The 17,747-nt window shown below is 37.8% G+C and overlaps 1 protein-coding gene across 1 annotated transcript in view; it reads left to right on the forward strand.

Annotated features, from left to right (window-relative positions):
• Nucleotides 1-17,747, forward strand: part of NLRP14 (NLR family pyrin domain containing 14) — a 128,002-nt gene that overhangs the window by 84,175 nt on the left and 26,080 nt on the right. The window contains exons 2-6 of the mRNA XM_017977872.5: nucleotides 4,714-5,029; nucleotides 5,870-5,941; nucleotides 8,823-10,416; nucleotides 13,411-13,575; nucleotides 15,074-15,241. Of these exons, the coding sequence (XP_017833361.2) occupies nucleotides 4,741-5,029; nucleotides 5,870-5,941; nucleotides 8,823-10,416; nucleotides 13,411-13,575; nucleotides 15,074-15,241 (2,288 nt within the window). The 5' untranslated portion in view covers nucleotides 4,714-4,740. The remainder of the gene's footprint in view (nucleotides 1-4,713; nucleotides 5,030-5,869; nucleotides 5,942-8,822; nucleotides 10,417-13,410; nucleotides 13,576-15,073; nucleotides 15,242-17,747) is intronic.

The following is a 17,747-nucleotide window of genomic DNA, read 5'->3' on the forward strand; positions in this document are numbered from 1 at the left end:
TAGAATTACAGAAATTTATTGTATACCTGTCACCCAATTTCTTCAGTTTTTAATATCTTGCATTACTATGGTATAATTGTCACAATGAATACAATAAGGCAATTAAGTTGGACTTAATTTGGATTTCACTAGTTTTTCCATAGCATTCTTTCTCTTTTCCTGAAAAGATATGTGTTTGGGGAATGAATATCATAGTGGTAACATGCCATTCTTTTCACAATATCAATAGTACATATTATCATAGTGACTTACTGATGATAATAGTACCCTTTATCTTGGGGCAGTGTTTGTCAGGTTTCTCACTAAAAAATTTCTCCACTCTCCCCACCTACTCCCATATTCCTCTCTTTGGAAGGAAATCAATAAGCACAGTCAATGCTCTTGGAAGTAGGGTACAGTTGGATTAAGAGCCACTTCCTGGAGGAGAGAATATCCTACATAAAATATTTGGAAATCTTCTCTCAGAGAGATTTGGCTCTTTTCTCTCATTTATTCAGACATTTTTCTATCCCAGTACAGACTCATGGATGTTTCTTTTGTACTTTGGGCTATAATCCAGTAATTTTATTTAGGCCATTGGGATCTCTGGTTGTATCTTGGGTCTTTTTGACATACACCATTATTTTCTTTTCCTTGTTTCTGGCACTATGAGATGCTATAGGCTCATCTTATCTATTCCCTGTCCCAGCCCTAGAATTGGCAGTTTCTGAGAGGAGCCCTGATTCCATTTATTGGTAAATGGTACAGTTAGAAACCAAAATTTAGCTCTGGGTGGACATCTCCAATTTTAGTAGTTAATACAAAAAGTTTTAAAGTGGTTTTATTAATTTACACTTCAGCTGTTTATTTGCCTGTAAACATTTTTGCTGTTTTTGGTTGACCATTTGTGTTTGAATTCTAAAGACAAGAGGTTTTAATTTCTGCATAGTTAACAATACATCTTCAAATATTCATTGTGACTCTTGGTCAATTCCCTTATTGTGTCCAAACTGGTAAGTCCCTCCTTTCCTAAGTTGTGATAAATATTCTTTGCTGTTTTTTCCTCCCTGATTTGAAGATTAATGATGTGCTGACTTACTATATCTGAGATTTATTTATTTATTTTTATTATACTTTAAGTTCTGAGGTACATGTGCAGATTGTGGAGGATTTTTACATACGTATACACATGCCATGGTAATTTGCTGCATCCATCCCTTCCCCCCATCATCTACATTAGATATTTCTCATAATGTTATCCTTCCCCAATACCCCTATCCTCTGCTATCCCTCCTCTAGCCTCCCCCACCCCCCAGCAGGCCCCAGTGTGTGATGTTTCCCTCCCTGTGTCCATGTGTTCTCATTGTTCAACACCCACTTATGAGTAAGAACATGTGGTATTTGGTTTTCTGTTCTTGTGTCAATTTGCTGAGAATGATGGTTTCCAGCTTCATTCATGTCCATGCAAAGGACACGAACTCATCCTTTTTTATGGATGTACAGTATTCCATGGTGTATATGTGCCACATTTTCTTTATCCAGTTTATCATTGATGGGCATTTGGGGATACTAATTAATTCTTGTCAAAATGGTTTATAAGTTGTCCTAATAAATGACACTGAATCATTTCCTCCCAATTATGGTATCTCTTCTATAATATATTAAAATCTAATGAGAACATTTTTTCTTGGCTGTCTACTCTTTTTCTTTAATTATCATGATAAAAGTTGTACACTTAGGCTGGATGCCATGGCTCACTCTTTCGCCTGTAATCCCAGCACTTTGGGAGGCCCAGGTGGGTGAATCACTTGAGGTCAGGAGTCGGGGACCAGAGTAGCCAACATGATGAAACCCTGTCTCTACTAAAAATACCAAAAAAAAAAAAAAATTACCCAGTCATGGTGGCTGGCACCTGAAGTCCCAGTTATTCTGGAGGATGAGGCAGGAGAATCACTTGAACCCAGGCGGGGAGGCAAAGGTTACAGTGAGCTGAGATCTGCTACCGAACTCCAGCCTGGGCAACAGAGAGAGACTCCATCTCCCAAAAAAGAAGTTGTGCACCTAGCAGTAGAGGTTAGACTCTTGAAGTTTTTTCAACTGGGGGCATTTTGCTGCCCTGGGGATGTCTGACAATATCTAGAGACATTTTTGTTTGTCACAACTGTAGAAGATCCAAGGTTCTAATTGGCATCAAATAGGTAGAAGCCATGAGTGCTGCTAAACATATAATGCACATATAGTGTGGATGCCAATGAAGTAGTACCAATCTCAGCCTAAAATGTCAGTAGTGCTGAGGTTTGGAAACTGCTATAGGAGATTTAATTAGAGTGACCAAGAAAGGAAATCAGTCAGGACTGTATGAAAAGGGTGGAAACACCTGGCTTCCTAAGTCAAATCTTACTTCCCTGAGACCTCCTTGTCTCTACCCTCTCTAGGCAAGAATCCCTTATTCCTTTGTGTTCTCCTAGAGCTACTCTAGTCATGATGATTGTCATGCTCTATTTAGAGGTCTTCCTCTTCTAGTCTGGTGTTCAGCACAGGGTCTGCTATCACAGAGCATGGCCACACAGATTTTGTATAACTCTGAATTTCCTTTTAATTTCACTAGGAAAATGAAGTGAAATTAAAAGGCAGTGCTATGTAGTAGAAAGAGAATGAGCTTTGTAGTTTGATAGGTCATTTGTCAACTCTATAACCTGGGCAAGTTTCTGAATTTCTGAGACTCTGCATCTGTAAATTTGGATAAAATCAAACTTTCAGGTCTGTTTTAAAGACTAGAGAAAATTTTTATAAAGAGCTTATACACACTAGGTCCTCACAAATACAGTCATTATTAATATGAGCTAATTATTTTGAACAAATATGCTTTGTTATAGGCAAAAATTTATATCAATAAATTTGCAAATTGAAGTCCTCATAGATCATTGGTTCCCATTTTAGTTCAGGGCATTTTTGAATGAATGAATGCCTTCATATAAGAGAAACAGTGCCAAACATGTGTTCCTCTTTCTAAAATGTAAAAATACAAAACAAAACAACAAATTCCTTCAAGAACAGCATAAAACCGCTGGGAAGGAGACTAAAGTATATTGTACTCTATTATAATTATAGATATTATGTAGCAGAAAGCCAATAGGATTCAGAGCCACATAGATCTTGGCTCACAGGGATACCCAGAAAGGAGGAGGAAAATGAAGAAAGTGTGGGATTATGATAGCAAAGAGGCATGTGAATATCCAGATGTAAGGCATTGTTAAAATAGTATTATTAACACATGGCACCTTGTTAAAGTTAGAGGCATAGATTCGCTTCTTTAATTCTTGCATAGGTAGGTACTCTTGCTATTCCTGTTTACAGATAGGAAATTTGTATCTCAGAATGCTCCTCGGATTTTGCAACAAGGAGGTTATTGGTATGAGTTATTTCAGTGATATTGTGGTAGCAAAAGTTCGATTGCAATGGATTGAGGAGGTATAATATAATAGGTGATAGAGTATAGAAGACCATAGAAGGTTGACTATGAAGATGAAGGGGATTTGGAGTAAAGGGAATATTTGTAAAAGACTAAGTAAGATTTGGGCACATTTAAGTGCTAATGAGAAGGACTTAGTGGACAGGGAGAAGTTGAAGAAAAAGAAGATAGATTTCTAATTGATTAAATCCCTTTGGGAACAATTGCTTATGAGATTTAGATCACAGGTGGAGGGATAAGCTATAAAAAAGGGAAGAGAGCTCCCCTCCTTTGTTACAGGAAAGACAAAGATAAAGATGGACTCACATGCAGTAATATCTGTTGATTTCCAGACAGGAAATTGAAGATGTGTTCTATGCCTTGCTTTCCCTCACCTACCATATTCTGTATGTCCTGGAAAAATTTCAGTGTTATTCTTTCAAATTTCCTCAAATCTTTTCCTTTTTACTTTAAAAAAATTACTATAGGACTTGTTTTTGTCAGATTTATCTGTAATCTGGAATGTTTTTACTGTGTAAACAAACAAGCTTAAAACAGCTGATAGCCGTCAATTACTGCAGGAGAAAATCCAGATTATATAAGTTTTGAGATAATTCACCTTCTGTTTAAAAGGAGAACTCTGCCGTCTGAATACTTTTATTTCCCCCATCCATCTCTCTTTTCCAATCATATTAGCAAGAATGGGGGAGACATTATGAAAGACTGGAAAGGGCAGGAATTTTAGTGAAAGATCTAAGTTGAGTTCCAGCTGTACCACTTACTAGCTCTGTCTCTTCAGGCAAATCACCGAAAGAGATTAAGAAAACTTGATGGTGCTTGGAAAAGTATGGATTAAGTGATTAGAAGGGATAAGGATGGACAGTTAGCAATACTTAGGAAGAGCTGGCTCTGTGCCAGGTTAAATATGAACCCTAGTTCATTTGATCCATACAGAAACTAGAGGTTGGCTCTGCTATCCCCACTTAGCATAAGAGTAAACTGAAGTTGAAAAAGAGAAATTATCTTGATTTTTATAGCTCATAAGTGGTAGGGCTGGAAATAAATCATAAGAAGGTGGAATAAATATTCAGTATAGTGGTCTATATTAGAAGAATGCTTTGTGAAAGAAGATGTATCACAGAGGGCACTAGGTCAGTACCAAACCTAATACAGTGGACTTCTCCAAATGTTTGTTAATCTATATAGGTATTTCATTTTGAAATCTGTCTTTTCCCTGTGTCCCATTTATTTCGTGTGCTTTTGGTTATTTTTTTCTCCCTCAGAGGCCTGAATATTAATCCAAGGACAAGATGGCAGATTCATCATCATCTTCCTTCTTTGCTGATCTTGGGCTGCTATTGTATTTGGAGGAGCTAAACAAAGAGGAATTAAATACATTCAAGTTGTTTCTAAAGCAGACCATGGAACCTGAGCACGGCCTGATACCCTGGACAGAAGTGAGGAAGGCCAGGCGGGAGGACCTGGCCAACTTGATAAAGAAATATTATCCAGGAGAGAAAGCCTGGAGTGTGACTCTCAAAATATTTGGCAAGATGAATCTGAAAAATCTGTGTGAGAGAGCAAAAGCAGAGATCAACCGTGAGTGATTCTAGGGGCTAGGAGGGAAGGAAGTGTTTCCTGGAGCCCATTGGAATGATTCTTTAAGAGGCATTTAGGGATTAAACCATTTTGGGGGACAGAAGCTCCATGGTGGTCTTGTGCATGGGGAGCTTGTTGGATTGTTTGAGGAAGGAGAGGCAGAAGGGTTTTGAATACTGCTACTCAGCCTAGCTCCTTAATTGGGGGCAATTCATCCATCTTATATTAATTGAAATGATTAAAGGAATTAAGTGATAGGAATTGTCCCATAAAGTGCCTTCGCTAAACTACAAGTTTTAAGTTAGGCAACATTTTGAAGAATCAAATATGATTTAACATATTTGCTGAAATGTGAGAAATGAAGTAAAAATTATTATTGGACATAAGCCAAGCCAGTATTTTTAGTCATTGTCAGATATGAAATATTATAGACATCTAGAATTCCTTACTCATGTACAAGGCTTTACAGTTATATATATATATTAAAGTATATATGCATATATAAAATATTCATATCCATTGTCTCCTTTGTACCATACCATATCCTAGTGAAGTCAATATAGATAAGGAAACTGAGGCTTACACTACACTATTTGCCCTGGAGTTAGTTACAGGGTGGAAACCAGGGCAAGAGGTCTCCTACTTCAGTGTTGTCCATATCACATTGTGTCTTCTGCTAGCTAAGCTTATGGAGTCGGAGGCTCTGGCAGCTCTAGTGTTCTTAAATCCAGATAGCCATAGAATTGTACCACTGATGAGAATGCTGGCCTCTGTTCTGGCCACCATGAAAGCTCACTTTGTTTTTGTTAAATCTCAAAATTCCATTGGAATCTGTTGCAGGGTCGGCCCAGAGTATAGGACCAGATGATGCCACCGCTGAAGACACACAAAGAGATCAGGAGGCAGTGCTGGGTGAGTAATTAGGCCTTTCGTCAGTTTGGGGAGGCATTCAAAGTTTTTATACAGGATGGGGATTTATCTCCCAGAGAACATTGTTCAATTCTTGCTAACTTTCTTTCTTTTTTTTTTTGAGATGAAGTCTCGCTCTGTTGCCCAGGCTGGAGTGCAGTGGCATGATCTCGGATCACTGCAACATCTGCCTTCCGGGTTCAAGCGATTCTTCTGCATCAGCCTCCTGGGTAGCTGGGACTACAGGCACGCACCACCATGCCTGGCTAATTTTTTGTACTTTTAATAGAGACGGGATTTGACAGTATTATCCAGAATGGTCTCTATCTCCTGACCTAGTGATCCATCTGCCTCGGGCTTCCAAAGTGCTGGGATTACAGGCATGAACCACCGCACCTGGCCAACTCTTGCTAACTTCTTCTAATACCCCACCTGTTCCCTGAATGTCACCCCAAAAGAGTTAACAAAACTGACTCTCTGGCTAAAGTCAGAATCAGGGCCTTGTTAATTCAGGTCCTCAAGAGGGCAGTGTTTAGAATGCCCGCTCAAAAGTTGAAGGGCTGATGCACAAAGGTATATTAATGTTTATATTTTATGGACTAAAGAGTTCACTGAGTTGGCAAGAAACTTTCAGTTTATCACATCTCCTTTCTTTCTTTAAAGATGGTGCTCTAATTAAATTCTAAGAGTGGTGACAAACTGGTTCATATAAAAACTGATTTCTAGAACTAGATCTTGTCAGTTGTAGTTAACACAGGGGTCCCCAACTCCTATGCCATGGACTCTTACTGGTTGGTGGCCCCTCAGGAACTAGGTCACATAGTAGGACGTGAGTGGTGGGCCGAGTGAGGATTACCACCTGAGCTCTCATATGAGCAGGAACCCTATTGTGAACTGCACATCCGGGGTCTACACTGCATGCTCCTTATGAGAATCTAATGATGTATGAAATGTAATTGAATCATCCTGAAACCATCTCCCCTCCCTACCCTGTCACCCCTGCCCCTGACATTCATGGAAAAATTGTCTTCCACAAAACTTGTCCCTGGTACCCAAAAGGTTGGGGATTTCAGACCATTGGTCTAACACCATTTCCCCACTTTGTTTTGAATTCTATGTAATTTAATTCCAGTTTATATAAATGGAATTACAATAGAAAGAAAATTGGATCACGTGAGAAACCTTTATTCTTAACCCAGTCACATTCTAACAAGCCACTTAATTTCATTCAAGAAATAATTGAAAACTTCATCCTAAGCACTCAAAAATTTCTTTCGACATTAAATGACCTTGAATATAATTTCCCACTGTGACCTTAATTTCTGATTCAATATAAAGAAGTCTATGTTTGTGGTATGAGAAACTCATGGTTAATAAATTTTGTTTTATTATTTCAAACCTAATGGGTATTTCCTTCTTATGTTCAGATAATTGCACACAGCTAGCTAATAAATGTCTTCAAATTATTTGGCAAATTGTGATACAAGTAAACTGTATTATAGAAACTTTGGAAAATACTATAAGTACAAAATAGAAAATAAGAAGTACAGCATTGATTTACTGATTATTTTCTCTATGAATGTACTGACATCACACTGTTTGAATTACTATGGTTTCATGGTAGGTTTTAATTTTGAGTAAATAGTGTTTTTTTTTTCTCCCGGCTTGGACAATCATTATTTTTGCTTTTCAGAATTTTTTAGTTATCATTGGTTTATGTTTTAGCTTTGTTTTTAAATTTCACATAAGCAAAATGAGGTTTTTTTTTAAAAAAAAGATTCAAATATTATTTAAAAAGTACATAAAGTGAGTTTCTCACTCTTCCCACTCCCCATGCCCAATCCCATGATTCAGAAATAACCAGTGTTAATATATTGGTGGTATGGTATAGGTTTTCAGATACATAAAGTTGGTTCATTTTTTTTTCCCCAGGAGAGGATCATATTGTACATAATTCCCAGAAACTTGTTATCTTTTTTATTTATTACTTGGGGGATATCAGTATCTATAGTTATTCTTTATTCCACCAAAGTTGTAAAGTACTCAATTATATTATTGTATTCTCTCATTTTTTATTGCCCAAATATATTTGACACTTCTTGTATGCAAGGAATGTGTTAGACACTGAACATGCAATGATGAAACCCCTAGCCAAGTGCATCATTTATTTTAAAAATTAAGTAATTATAGCTTGTGACATGTATGTGAATGAAAATGTACTGTTTTGAGAATATATAAAAGGGGGAAGTAGTCTAGCAGTGAGGGTCAGAGAAGTCTTCCCTGCGATCCTGTCCTTTTATTAGAGATCTAAAGGATCTCTACAGGATCAGACTTAAACAGGTAAAGATGAATTATATTTCATTCTATTTCACTTAGGATATTTTTCTTTTTCAAAATATTATTTAAGCTATGATTCAATGTTTATTGACTTTTTACCTGTACAAAGTAAATTATTTTGATCTGTAGATTCAGGTCTATCTTGGGATCTTCCCTTTTATTGTTAATGGTTGCTTCCGTTCTTTTTTATCTGTGTGACAACTCTGTTCTCCATGTCTATCACCTTTTATCTCTGTAGAAGGAAAAGTGGAAAGAAGAAAAAATATTTCTAGAGTGTATCTGGCTTTTATTTCCCATCACAAATTCATTTTTCCATATTGTCAATTCTGGTTTTTGTTACAGCATCTAAAACAGGTTTTAAATCTATAGGAATATTTTTGTTTGATTTATATAATTTTTTAAAAATTTAAACCAGCTCTGACTTCACCCTATATTCTTTTTTTGTTCCTAACTCCAAGTTTGGAATTCTTGACATTGCATTTCATAGAATATGTTTTAAGCATGTGTCTTTGTTTTTGTGTGTTTAACCTATGCCATTCTGACTTAGGTGATGGAAGAGAATACAGAATTCAAATAAAGGAAAAATTTCGCATTGCATGGGACAAGAAATCTTTGGCTGGACAGCCCAAAGATTTCCATCATAGAATTACTCAGGAAGACAGAAAACTGTTGGAACAGTTGTTTGATGTGGATGTCAAAACCGGTGAACAGCCACAGACAGTGGTGCTTCAGGGAGCTGCTGGTGTTGGGAAAACAATCTTGGTGAGAAAGGCAATGTTGGATTGGGCAGAGGGCAATCTCTACCAGCAGAGGTTTACGTATGTTTTTTATCTCAATGGGAGAGAAATTAACCAACTGAAAGAGAGAAGCTTTGCTCAACTGATATCAAAAGACTGGCCCAGCACAGAAGGCCCCATTGAAGGGATCCTATCCCAGCAAAGTAGCCTCCTGTTTATTATTGACAGTTTCGATGAACTGAACTTTGCCTTTGAAGAACCCGAGTTTGCACTGTGTGAGGACTGGACTCAAGAACACCCAGTGTCCTTCCTCATGAGTAGTTTGCTGAGGAAAGTGATGCTCCCTGAGGCATCCTTATTGGTGACAACGAGACTCACAGCTTCTAAGAGACTAAAGCAGTTGTTGAAGAATCACCATTATGTAGAGCTACTAGGAATGTCTGAGGGTGCAAGAGAGGAGTATATTTACCAGTTTTTTGAAAATAAGAGGTGGGCCAAGAAAGCATTCAGTTCACTAAAAAACAATGAGATGCTGTTTAGCATGTGCCAAGTCCCCCTGGTGTGCCTGGCCGCTTGTACTTGTCTGAAGCAGCAAATGGAGAAGGGTGGTGATGTCACATTGACCTGCCAAACAACCACGGCTCTATTTACCTGCTATATCTCTAGCTTGTTCACACCAGTGGATGGATGCTCTCCTAGTCTACCCAACCAAGCCCAGCTGAGAAGCCTGTGCCATGTTGCTGCCAAAGGAATATGGACTATGACTTATGTGTTTTACAGAGAAAATCTCAGAAGGCTTGGGTTAACTAAATCTGATGTCTCAAGTTTTCTGGACAGGAATATTCTTCAAAAGGATGCAGAATATGAAAACTGCTATGTATTCACCCACCTTCATGTTCAGGAGTTTTTTGCAGCTATGTTCTATATGTTGAAAGGCAATTGGGAATCTGGGGACCCTTCCTTCCATCCTTTTGAAGACTTGAAGTCATTACTTCAAAGCACAAGTCATAAAGACCCCCATTTGACACAGACCAAGTGCTTTTTGTTTGGCCTTTTGAATAAAAATCGAGTAAAACAACTGGAGAAGACTTTTAACTGTAAAATATCACTGAAGATAAAATCAAAGTTACTTCAGTGGATGGAAGTACTAGGAAAAAGTGAATATTCTCCAACACATCTGGGATTTCTGGAGTTGTTTCACTATCTGTATGAGACTCAAGATAAAGCATTTATAAGCCAGTCAATGAGATATTTCCAAAAGGTTGCCATTAATATTTCTGAGAAAATCCATTTGCTTGTATCTTCCTTCTGTCTTAAGCACTGCCGGTGTTTGCAGACCATCAGGCTGTCTGTAACTATGGTATTTGAGAAGAAGTTAAAAACAAGCCTCCCAACTAACACTTGGTAAGTGTGTTAGGACCATTTCCTAGAAGTGCCTTGTAAGGGAGAGAAGTAGATTTTGTCAGAGGAAGGAGTTGTTTGACTGAGGTCCCAGAGCTGAGATAACCCTTTAGATTTGTCCCATCTTGAGGCAGGGAGGCCAAGCATTTAAACCCTTTATTGACCAGTCATGACTACTGGTGATGAGTGTGCAAAAACTTTCCTGAAATGACTTTTTTGACCTGAAGGCAATTCCAGGAGAGAGACTGGGCTGGGGACTCTAAATTGTTGACAATTCCGACAACTCGGGGAATGAGCACTTCATTCTTCAAGGAGGAATGTAGCCTGGTACAAACTTCCATCCATGTTAGGAAGTATCTTTAATGTCTAAAGATAATGCCATCCAGAAGAATAAGGAACCAGAAATTTCCTGCTGAACCTGGTAAACACAGGTTATCTCTCTGTATTACATTCCTGTATACTTGGCTGACCTAGCTCACTTTCCCCATTCCTGAGACATTGGTTGGTCTTTGTGTTGTAGTTTGTGAAGGGTCTCAGCCCTTTAATGCCTATCTGGAGACATTGGAGGTTAGTAAGAAATAGTAGGTGCTAAATGAATATTTTTGAAAAAAAGAAATGAACCTTAATGTTTTATGTATATTATTCTACTCTATCTCCTTCCTTAAGTTGGCTTTTCTGACTCTAGTAATCTAAATCTGAGGAAAGAATTGAACTATGGAATTCATTCCCAGATGTATATAAAATTAATTGAGGACTTCCTATGTGCTATATAGTTGTATAGTGAACCGGATGTTTAACATAATATCCAATTTAATGTTGGCAACCATCTGTATTTTTAAGTTTATAAAACTGAGACTCAGAGATGTATACCTAGAAAATTTCTTGATTCAAGCCCACATGAAATATTAGTTAAGATGCTGAGTGCTTACCACATACCTGGCAGTCTTTTAAGTCCTTGATCTTATTTAGTCTTCCAATAGTCCTATGGGGTAGTTGCTATTATTTCCATTTTACTTAGGACAAAATTGTGGTACCAAGAAGGCATATAACTTGACTGAGGTAACACATCTGATTGTACTTCCTTGGTTTGCTAACTTTACCCAAGCTGTTGAGTGCCATTGTATATAATTGCAGAAGCATTCCTCTCTTATAAGAGCATACATTTTATTTATTTCCAAACTGTGGTGGTAGAAATTGTGGGCCCTGATGCTATGACCATTACCCTCTTTGGAAAATTGTGAGTAATCTTCAGTCAGTTTTCTTAACTCAGACTTAAGAGTTCTGTTTAAAGAAGATGCTATTTAACCCAGGGCATTAAAACATCTTTTATGCCTTATGGTAAATGTTAGAACAGTATTCTGGCCACTAGATTGTCAGTTCTCCTGCTAGCTTTCCTTACCTATGTTGAGTTATTTAGTGCTAGAATTGGCATTATTGCTAAAATAAGGAGCCAGAGAACCCAGCGTTTTGAAAGAAACACTGTAAGTGACTTCAGTCTCTTCTGTAATATAACTATATTGTAAATTTTATGAGAGCAGGAGATCTCTGTATGGTTTACCATTTTATCTAGTGTTGACACATAGGAAACACTTGAATGTTTGATTGATTTATTATCTTGTTTTTATAAATTTAAGACCTCAAGTGATATAGACCATCACTATGAATTGCCATTCATTCCAATTTAAGATATGGGAATGAATATTTATTGAGTAGCTATTATATATAAGGCAACACACTAGACTTTTATATATTTTAATATAATGTATATTTAATATCTATATATAACATGTATATAACATTTACTGATTATTAGGAATACTTACAGCATGAAACATTCTTTTGCTAAGCATTTTTTTATATACTACCTTTTTGAATCTTAACAATAATCCTAAAAAATAGATATGATTATCTTCATTTTTCAAGATGACGAAGCTGAGACTCACATGGGTTAGTAAATTTTCCAGAATAACTCACTTCAGTGAGTGACAGAGCTGAATTGGGACTCAGAACTGCTCCATTGTTGAGTTTATAATCACCAGGTTGTTCCCTGTTTTATTCTTTATTATTCTTTGAGTTTATTGACGATATTCCTAATAATTAAATAGTATGGTATTTAACATATACAGAATGCTTTTTGTGTACCATCTAAAATGCACTATTAAATTTTCACAACCCCATGGAAGGAGACAACATTTCCATTTTATAGTCGACGAAAACTTGGAACTTATAGAATTGATGAAACTCTCTTAAAATAATGTAGCTAGTAATTGGTAGACCTGGGGCTCAGGCCTGTGGTTTTTTTTTTTGTTTTTTTTTTTTTGAGATGGAGTTTCACTCTTGTTACCCAGGCTGGTGTGCAATGGCGCGATCTCGGTTCCTCTGACTCCTAGGTTCAGGCAAATCTCCTGCCTCAGCCTCCTGAGTAGCTGGGATTACAGGCACGCACCACCATGCCCAGCTAATTTTTTGTATTTTTAGCAGAGACGGGGTTTCACCATGTGGACCAGGATGGTCACGATCTCTTGACCTCGTGATTCACCTGCCTCGGCCTCCCAAAGTGCTGGGATTACAGGTGTGAGCCACCGCGCCCGGCCAGGCCTGTGTTTTTTAATCTCTACCACTTAATGTCTACCCACTAATCCTAATCATATTCTTTGTGACCAAATTTTATTTTATCTTTTGATAACTGGCTCTTCAAGTATTTGAATACTTCTCTCTTATTCCTCCTGAGTCTCTTCCTGTAAAGTAAAGCCTCTCTGGTTTTTATTTTGTGTGTGTTGAGGGGAGCAGATGGGAAGTGGGAGAGCCATTGAACAAATAAGGCCTCTGGAGTGCCCAGAGAAAGACTTCTTGGTGACTGTGCCCACATTGGAGCTACACTAGATGCTCTTGCCTTTCCAAAGTACACTTACTTTTACCCCAATACTATCTTCTGAGAGCTGCCTGGGCTGAAATAAAATCAGTGTTGTTTTTCTTTTTTCAATTATTTATGCAAAGGGATGGTGATCGCATTGCTCATTGTTGGCAAGATCTCTGTTCTGTGCTTCATACAAATGAACACTTGAGAGAATTGGACCTGTCCCATAGCAACCTTGATAAATCAGCAGTGAATATCTTTTATCAAGAACTAATGCACCCAGACTGCAAACTACAAAAGCTACTGTAAGTCTGGTATGAGAAAATTTAATGGAGTTATTCTAATTTCTTTCTGTGTCCCACCTTCCACTCATACTTGTTAGGTGAAGCCAATGCTAAACAAATGCTTGTAATCCATTGTGTAAAATACTCGAAGAACAGGAACAATGGAATCCACTGGGGACGTGGTATCATGACTAACTTGTTCTCAGTGATTCCACAGGGCATAGTAGCTGTTCACATGGGTTTTTTGGGCTTGAATAGGAACTTTCTAAATGAAGAGCACAGAGCTAAAAGCCTAGGCAGGTCACTAACACACTTTCAAGGACATATTCTGGAACTTACTATCTTGTTAAATTTTTCTCTATTGAGGAAAAATTTACATTTAATAAAATGCACAAATAATGTTCAGTTTGTTGAGTTTTAACAAGTGCATTTTGTGCCTGTCACTGTGTGCAAGGTGCATTTGTTGCTTAGTATGAACTGAATGCTGAACAAATGATAGATCTTTGTTTTCATTAGCACTGGAAATAGATGTTCTTTTGGGTGGGGGGTGGGGACTGGCTTCTCACCAAATATTTTCCTCCCAATCTCAGTGTTTTTAGTGAGTTCTGACCTCAGATTTCAAGCATCTAGAGTAGGTCTTGTCTCGCATATAGATGTGGTAAGGCAATGGGATATGTGTTATGATTAAGGGGATCCTGGAAGTCCTTTCCACTCATCCCTAAATATTTTCCCCAAATTGTCCCTTTACTGGATGTCACCAATCTGGATCTTCACAATAGTCATTGCCTTCTGGGTTAAAAAAACTTCCTTTCTTAGAATGGGAGGGTTGCGTCAGTGAGATGGCACCATGATGACTGGTTTCAGTCTGTGCCACCTTAATGTGATCTTACTTAGTGTGGCCCTTTTTCCCTAATAAGTGAGGTGGTGCCATTTGGGCACTTGTACTAGATGAGGATGGTTAGTGCTGTAAATGGGTAAAAGTTTTATTTTCCCGTGTGTACTTGCCTGGGGTGGGTGGTGGGCAGAAGGGAGGAAAGGTGGTGTTACAAAGCAAGATTTTGGGCTGAGGAGGTAGAAAATAAGACAAAATGGCAAATTTAACTTCATTATTTTGCTTGGACTGCCTTTGTATACCTAACAAAGTCACTGAGCAACAAATAGTGGATGCTAACTGTGAATTAACCTTCTATTATTTAAAGATTTGGCTCTTGTAAATTAATGTTACTGTAGTACTTGGAATGGTCCTGATAATTTTTGATAGTCATTCCTGGGATTATAAGTTTCAGAGGCTCCTCTTCTGCTTTTCATGATGTTATCACCTTCTTTTCCCTTAAGGCAAAATAACTTGGGAGTATCAATTATCAGGACATAGATAGAAATTGAAGTCATAACCTAATTTTTTTAGATAAAAATAAGATAAAAATATTACTATATTCAGGAATTAGATTGTAAAGAAAGGGATCCTGTAACCAAGGAGAAATGATTTTTCTAATATCTCCTGTATATTTTTCTTCTGAAGGTTGAAATTTATCACTTTCTCTGATGGTTATCAGGATATTTCTACTTCTTTGATTCATAACCAGAATCTGATGCATCTTGACCTAAAAGGGAGTGATATAGGGGATAATGGAGTAAAGTCATTGTGTGAAGCCTTGAAACACCCAGATTGTAAACTACAGACTCTCAGGTAAGCCTTCAGTTGTTTTGTCTCATTTTGTTTTTATAATTGAAGACTTTGTCTGTCCAAGTACACTCTTACAGCCTAGATTTGCTATTTATAGGACTGGCTTGAATCTGCTTTCATAATACGGCGTAACAAGCATCAGCAGAATCAGGCTGATTTCATCCTTGTAGGACTTCTTACTCCTCCCATCTCCCCACGAAGATTTCTCACTGTATAGTTCTCTGTGTCTCCATCTCCTAAATCTGCTGGTGGAGAGAATAGAAGCAGATTCAGAATTTGTAAACAATTAGCACTTCTAATATTTTAGTGCTGGAAGAGATTTATTGTATCTTTGAACTCTCATAGAAAAAAAATGCACTGGGGGATATTCTTTAACTGGGGGCAGTGCTGGGACAGACTCAATTTTATTTGATTTTTGATGGTGACTCCCCCTTAATTTAGAACTGCAACTCAGTGACCAGCCCAGAAAGCTGAGAAGGAACCACATGGAAATGGCCACCTTTCAAGGTGCTTGCTGGCTACCACACACTACTTAGTGGTGACTCTTCTTTGGCTGATTTTATGTCTATGAAAGTGAGAAGATTCACAATCATAGTGTTCTCCATGTTGTGTGACAGGTTTTAAGAAAGATCTTATTTCCCAATGAAAGGCGGTGAAATACGTTTCTGACAAAACCAAGCGAAACAAATAGTTACATTAAGTTTTACATTAGAAGTTTTTATAAGCCTTGGACTCAGTGCAGGGTGGCCAGGACTGAAGCTTGATGCATGGAGGGCCAAAGTAGATTTGTATTTGTAGGAAGCAACTTATAATCCAGACATGGGAAAAATAAGTGAAATCTGGAATAAGACTTTCTTTGACATTTTAAAAATTCTTATCAGCATAAGATGGAATTCACTGATAGCATGTCTGGAAAGTTGTTGAATAATTTTCAAACAGGTTGAGTTCAGCTGTGAGCAGGCCAGGTCAGAGTAAAGGTTTTACCCACTAAGAAGTAGTTTAAAGATATTATGAGGAATTTTCTGTAATCTACATTACAGAAATCTCTGGTCTGAAACTCAGGTGAGAAGTATGTCACTGGTTCCTATGTCTAAAAATAAAATATATTAGTAGCAAAAAGCTATTAAATTGAGGAAAAGAGGAAAGATGTTTTCTTACAGTGGAGCTATGGATCCAAGATAAAAAGACTTTGGTGCTTGACAGATCAGGAGGACTTGATAAAGAGTCCTTTCATTTGAGGTTTGAGTAATGTCATCCTTTGGTAAACCTTGATACAGACAGTTGCCAGGCTTTCAAATAGGAAACCGTCTTTCTGGGTCAACTGGTAGGGCTCCTTGCAACAGTGAATACAATGCTTTGGCAAAAGTCATCAGAGATTTGTAATAATCTAATACTCCATTATGTGGGACTGCATGTTCCCCCAGTGTGGGTGGCCACTGATGGGTAATCAGTGGTCCTATTAACATTTCATGTGGGAGACAGTTAAGTTTTCTGTTTGCTTCATATCTCGTAAGAGCCATGGGCAGTATGAATATCCTCATTAATTTGGTTTGTGTATAGACCAGGCACATGTTTTTAGAATTGCGTTTTGATGTTATACTCTCTCTGTTTCTAGATGATGTGGGTAGTATTGATACATCAGTAGCGTACATACATCAGTAGGACTTTGCCAGTCTGCCTTCCAACACATAATCCCCAGTTATTGTGAAAACTTGGTTAATTTAGAAATAAAATATCTTTTAAAATTTTAAATTGCTCACGTGAGCCCTTGTACATGAACATACTGAAAAGATACACAAATAATCACTAATTTTCCTGAGAATACTTTACTAAAATATTTACCAAAGGCTCCTCTCAAGAAGAGAAGAAAGATCTATTCTCCTTGTCTTGATAATTTTTTCCATATCATAGACCTTATAATAGTTCTTAAAATATGCTTTAAAGTGAGCTCTTAAAATTTGCTGAGCAAGAAGGGAGCAAAAACAAAAACCTTGGCATAGTCCAGTAATTTCTGATTATGCCCAGAATCTCTTCTTAGTTTGTGTATGCTCTGCCATTGGGGCTTTTTAAGCAAGGTGAAGGAACGATTGTTGCTTCCACCAAACAGCCACCTGAAGGGTAACAAAATGGTATATAAATGCAGAGCACTCACTATATCTGCATGGAATTAGAGGACAAATATTTTGGAATATTAGATAAGGCCAGGTGTGGTGGCTCATGCTTGCAATTCTAGCCCTTTTGGAGGCCGACCACTTTGGAGCACCTTGAAGCCAGGAGTTTGAGACCAGCCAGACCAACATGGCAAAACTCCAGCTCTATTAAAAATACAAAAATTAGCCACGCATGGTGGTGTATGCCTGCAATCCCAACTATTCAGGAGACTGAGATGGGAGAATTGCTTGAAACCCGGAAGGCAGAGGTTGCAGTGAGCCAAGATGGCACCATTGCACTCAAGCCTGGCCAACGGAGCAAGACTCGGTGTTTTAAAAAAGTCAAAACAACAACAAAA

This window comes from Callithrix jacchus, chromosome 10 (genome assembly GCF_049354715.1).
Source record: "Callithrix jacchus isolate 240 chromosome 10, calJac240_pri, whole genome shotgun sequence".
Classification (NCBI taxonomy): Eukaryota; Metazoa; Chordata; class Mammalia; order Primates; family Cebidae; genus Callithrix; species Callithrix jacchus.